The sequence below is a fragment of the Dermacentor silvarum genome, chromosome 5, assembly GCF_013339745.2.
Source record: "Dermacentor silvarum isolate Dsil-2018 chromosome 5, BIME_Dsil_1.4, whole genome shotgun sequence".
NCBI classification, from domain to species: domain Eukaryota; kingdom Metazoa; phylum Arthropoda; class Arachnida; order Ixodida; family Ixodidae; genus Dermacentor; species Dermacentor silvarum.
The window spans coordinates 16,152,533-16,158,092 of record NC_051158.1 but is presented as its reverse complement, the minus strand read 5'-3'; the positions used below and the strand labels follow the sequence as shown (position 1 = coordinate 16,158,092).

Below are 5,560 nucleotides of genomic sequence, written 5' to 3'. Positions count from 1 at the left end.
TGGTGGTTGAAAAGCAATGGCGCCGCCTGCATACGTTGCAAGATGTCGAGCTGAGCCTTGGAGTAGCTGATATTTTCTTTCAATGCTGGATTTAAGTATTCGGTGCAGTTAAGCTTTTAAAGCCCGCCTTTGACTACTTTCTCCGAATGTTTTGATGAGAAGGGCTTTGCATGCTCCTTGCGTGATGCAGTTTGGACTGTAGATATGCACCCTGCTTTTTATAGCAACATCGACTGTGCAGACGGTTTACTTTATTATTCGCTTTGCGGTTGTTGCTGAAGCAGCCTGCTGTCACAGCAATGGCTTTCTTCAATCTTTGGTTTTAAGCGAAGCTTTCTGGCTGACAACTGTCGGCGGTGGTGGTGTTGTGACGCTGAAAAGTGGGCCGATCCTGGCGGTAGTGCAGAAAGGCTCCAAGCTCAATGGCGCATACCAAGGACAAAAAGAAAGAGAGAAAGAGAGAGAGAGAGAGAAAAGAGATATAAATAGAGACAGAAAGGAAGAAAGAAAATCACCACGAAGGTCAGATACACACACGAGAAGCTTCGCTCACCCCATGTTCTCGACAGGGGTAGGGCTGTTTTTTTTTTTTTTTTTTTTTTTTTTTTTAAATCAAGGAGCAGCTGTGAAGCCAGCGGCGCATTATAAGGGGGTGTATAACGGAGAGGAAAGTTGTGGCTATGATATATCGCATTTTTTTCGTGTTTTCTCAAAGAAGGAAGCACAGGACACAGCAGCGAAGACAAAACTCAGGAAGTGGTCGACTTGCTCAGCACATTTGCATAAGTCACACAAGCTGAGTCACCCACACGCACTGAGAAATTAGATATACCATACTTTCTTTTTCTTTTTATCAAGCTTATCAATTTATAAAGTCACGACGATCAGCAGCTCTTATATGAGTTTGTGGTTAACGCTGTGGCGCTGCTCGAAGCACTTGGAAGAAACACGCAAAAGTCGGGCACATATACTTTATTAGTATTTTTTCTTTATACTTCAGTATGCGTACTCGTTTTCTGAATGACTACAAACACTCATCTGTAACTATACCGACGGCATTATTTTTTGGCCCTGTTTTCGTTTAATTTTCATGTATGTTTGATTTTGCCGCTACTGACGAATTGTAACACAGTAAGGGCAGACACAGAGGAGCAGTAACACAGGCGACTTTTGACTAACAGTACGAGCCATGGTGCCAATCTCTCCACGACACAAGACTGTGCTCAAGACGGCTCAAGACAGATTTAAGTATGCTGCTGTGTTCACAAGGATTCATCGCAGCCCGATTTTTTGTCAGCATCATCAACCCCCATCCCCCCTTCGTCCTCTTTTACCCCTTTCCCGGCGCACAGCCTATCAGGTTAGGTTAGCTCATACCGACCTCCCTTCCATAACTTGTACAATTGAAATTCCTCTTGTTCCTTTAAACATCGTATTTCGTCACCGTCGGAGCTTTGGTGCACGTAACTGCGATTTTTGTGTCAATAAAGCTTAAGCTTTAAATGCAAACTAAATTAAGCGGCTCTATGCTAAACACATGACAACATGTAACGAAGTTGGCGGTTGGCTAAGAATCTTCTAACCGAAAGGAAAGGACCGAAGCCACAGGTGACATTATAGACCTCTTATCCTTTGTCAAGAGACTATTATGTGCGGTGTAGTCAGTCGCACACAACCTTGACGCAGCAGTCCGGATATACGCCCGTTCCTGTGACGGTATGGCAACCTGGACCTGGACGGACGACGCCACAGCTGCAAAGAAAAGCAAGAATGTTAACAATGCCGCCACAAATAGGATGGGTTTACTAGTGTAACGAGACACTGTGCTTCGGCAAACACCTCATTCCATGGTGCTTTGGCACGAGCAGAAATCCTTTGCTTAGCACCAGTTTAGAGAAATATGTCCTCAAAATCTGTGGCTAAGTGCATTGCTGTTAGTAACACTTTGCAGCACTTGCTTTCTGGAGAGTGCCTACAAGTGTGAACTGGAACCTCAACGCACTTTGCCACATATTTCTCGAAAAGTGAACTATTCTGGGAATTTCTGCTCAGTATACATGCCCTTTCATTATCACGCTGGTTCATGTATGCGATTGAAACAGGTGTCTTAATGTGAATAATTAGCATCAACTGCAGAAGAAGTGACAAGTTACATACAACATTGGGTCACACTGGCCCCACATTGTATGACCTCGTGCCATCATTGGGCGGCCAATGTCGCCACTTCTAGTGCAACCTGGTTGTTAGTGCTCCCATCATCAGCTTATGGCAGTGGTAACGACAATGCAATGACACTCCCACCATAAGCAATCCCCTCCGCAGGCGAACTGATATGTATGCTTAAGGGAGATAACCCCAAATGTTCATCACCTCGTGTGGAAATGCGAAAGTCTCAAGAGATTCAGGGAAACGTAGTGGCCTACGGAGGGTACGTCATTTGAGGACTGGGTCTAACCGTGGACTGCAGTCAAGCAGACGCTCAGTTTCCAATGGATCTTAGCATGTGGAGCTTCGAAAGTGATCCACACTAAGGTGCCTCTGCCTTACCAACTTTCTCGAAAGGTCCCAGGGCCATTATTCAAATATAATATTCTCCCACTCTCTGTCTCTAATAGCGAAACCAAATGAGAGATAAGTATCTTTATTTGCCTAACCCTCTAAAGAAGTTGCATTGAGTGATGTAAGAGAAATTCGAAACGAGTGCGAGGTGAGAAACGAACCCTGCTTGTTCGAGTTCGCCGGTTTCTTCCGTTCCCAAGGCACAACTCCATTCCTCGCAGGGATGCTCCAGTTTCAGCGGCTCAGATGGTGATATTTCCGTCCCGTTGTACTGGCACTTACCTTGGAAGAAATCGACAAGCAAAGAGATGGTATACATCACCGCTTCGATCATGCACACATCGCGAAATAGCTACGATAGCGTTGATATTTGAGATGCACATCGCTATCTCCGCCATGTATAGGTTTTATTTTCATTTCATTTTATTTCCTTAAAGAGCCCTGATAAAGAGGGCGTGACATAAGGGTTGGGCCTATACCTAGGGTCCCTCGTTGTTGGGCAAAACCGGATAAGTGCTGATGGTTGCGTCCCGAACAAAATAAATAAAAACGGGTTAAATCCGATTTCTCCCGAAGATGCTCCTTTTGTAGAGAATAATAATAAATACACGTGTTACAAAAGTAATGAACGTTGCCCACATTCTGTGAGCAAGTTGTCATTATATCATATAATATCATAAATATTATTATGACACTGCAGTAGATATGCCTCGTTTTTGCTAAAATTGGCCTAAATAAAGAATATAACACAGCGAGAAGTCCTACAACAAAAAACAACATATCTGAATTATTTCTTTCCGGTACATTCATGCTATGTGTATTTGATATTTCACAGTATCCTCATCTTGAAAACAATGGCCAACTGTTAATGCTGCCCGCTGAGTCACTGTGGCACAGTTGCGGTATCATCAGCTGCCCACCAAATGAGGTTGGAAACACCTCACAGACTTCTTTTTTCCGACATCATCCAGCAACGCAAATTATCATTTCATGATAATGCACAGTGGCCCCAAGTTGTGTATACATATACACAAATATGTCCGGCCAGGATACGACATTGAACGACAACCCCAGGGAAACAGCCAAACAAAGATCCGCTCTAAAAAAAAAAAAATACTCACCATCTTTTATGGGAACCTGCGCTCTGCCGAGGTACCCTTCGGACCGATGCCACTCGGAGACGAAGATGACCGCTATGGCAACAACAATGTGCAAGCGCATGATGCTGATTCGATGCTGTCTAACTGCAGATTGAGTCTGGACTCCTGGAGTACCCTATACTTATACGTCTAAGGTATCGGCTCGACGACGCTCACAGAGCTCGATAGTTTCTGAACGCCCCTGGAGGATGCGCTGTCCGTGTCAGTTTTCCTCGATTCCTTGGCGCCGACGTTGCACACATGCGCGTCGTCGCCTCAGAAAACACGTTCAAAAGTCAAGGCCTCTTTGGCTCGAGCAAATAGCGGCGCTGCCACGTAAACGAGGAAACCGGCGGTTGAGTTACGAGCCGCCATGGCATATCTTGACCACGGATGGGAGGCGGAGAGTATACTTGCCGCGAAGCTAGAGGGCGTTGCATATAAACAAAGCCAAATTTAGCCTCAGACGAGAGTCAATTGCCGCCATTATATATAGATATATGCGAAGCTCTAATCTTTCACATCGGAAATATGCAACGCTGTAGAACCTAGATATTGCGTATGCCAACTGCAACTGAAGAAATCAAACAGGTTTCTGCGTAATTGCAGTGGTTGTGTAAATCAGAAGCAAGGCGTCGCCTGCAAATGTTACAAGATATTGTCCAGATTCTTTCAGCAGCCTATATTTTCTTTCAATGCTGAATTCCAGTGTTCGACGCTGTTAAGCTTTCAAAGCACGCCTTTGACTACTTTCTGCGAATTTTTTTACGAGAAGGGCTTTCAGTGCTTCTTACGTGATGCGCTTTGGACTGGAGACATCCACCCTGCTTTGTATAGCCACACTGACTGTCTAAAAGGGTTATTTTTTATTTGCTTTGCCGTTGTTGCAAAAGCATGCTGCTGTCACAGCGGCAGCTTTATTCGGTCTTTTTTTTTCGCTTTTGGTTATTATTAACGTACCCCTCATACAGATGAGTGAAGAGTGTTTACACCTCATCTCCTGTAAAACGTTACAAACGTAAACGAGCATACACCAAAAACACTCTAAAGCTGGAATAAGTTTAGAATGAATGACGCAGGATATGAATCGGCTCATCGTTAACAATCCCATATGGACGCAGGGGACCGAAGTTATAGAAATCCATAACCCCCAGTGCTTAATAAAACAATTTCTTTCAAGCATTGCTTGCTATTATTTCTGTGTTCTGCGGCAAGAAAGAACAAGAAATTCTGCTCTAAATGACATATATACAAAATATGTCATTGAAATATTACATATATACAAAATATGTCGGATGCGAAATTTGGCATGAAGCACTATTGCCTAAAGCCCTTGAAACATACAGGCCTGGAGGCATGTGCTTTACTAAACACTATCGCAGCAGCATCCTCTGGCGGGAGGATGTGCTATGAATATCTCGGGTTAATTACATGTAGTACGACGTCATTCAAGAAACTTAGGACTGGTTTCGTATTAAAAAGCGGTTCTTTGCCAAGAAACATACTGGGATGGAGAGGGACATGATAGCGGTATGCTAGGGGAAAATGTTTCTTTTTCTCTCTTTTGGCTTCCCGACACTCCAGGAGGACATGGAGGATGGTGAGCCTCTCACCCCATCTGCCACAGGTTGGTGGTTTATCGCCAGTCAGTTAGATTTAGGTGCACGTTAAAGAACCCCAGGTGGTCCAAATTTTCGGAGTCCCCCACTACAGCGTGCCTCATAATCAGATCGTGGTTTGGGCACGTAAAACCCCATAATTTAATTTTTTTTTATCGCCAGTCAGCAGAAAACTGTGGGTGCCATATGTGTGTACTATTCTGAGACGACAGAATTGCATTCAAACAAATTAAATCGCAGGGA

The 5,560-nt window shown here is 44.1% G+C and overlaps 1 protein-coding gene across 1 annotated transcript; it reads right to left on the bottom strand.

The window, feature by feature from the left end:
• Positions 1-957: 957 nt before the first annotated feature.
• On the bottom strand, positions 958-4,042 carry LOC119452949 (U-scoloptoxin(16)-Er9a). The gene is made up of 3 exons (XM_037714911.2): positions 3,681-4,042; positions 2,721-2,841; positions 958-1,752 (listed from the first exon to the last, which is right to left on the bottom strand). The coding sequence occupies exons 1-3, from the start codon at positions 3,778-3,780 to the stop codon at positions 1,662-1,664; spliced, it is 312 nt and encodes a 103-aa protein (XP_037570839.1). The 5' UTR covers positions 3,781-4,042; the 3' UTR covers positions 958-1,661.
• Positions 4,043-5,560: the final 1,518 nt, after the last annotated feature.

What these genes read in the sequence shown, in the direction of transcription:
- LOC119452949 (XM_037714911.2), bottom strand. Translation starts at nt 3,780, where the DNA reads ATGCGCTTGCACATTGTTGTTGCCATAGCGGTCATCTTCGTCTCCGAG. An exon ending in GCAGGTTCCCATAAAAGATG is followed by an intron (nt 2,842 to 3,680) that starts GTGAGTATTTTT and finishes ATTTCTTCCAAG; the next exon opens with GTAAGTGCCAGTACAACGGG. An exon ending in GGCGAACTCGAACAAGCAGG is followed by an intron (nt 1,753 to 2,720) that starts GTTCGTTTCTCA and finishes TTTTCTTTGCAG; the next exon opens with CTGTGGCGTCGTCCGTCCAG.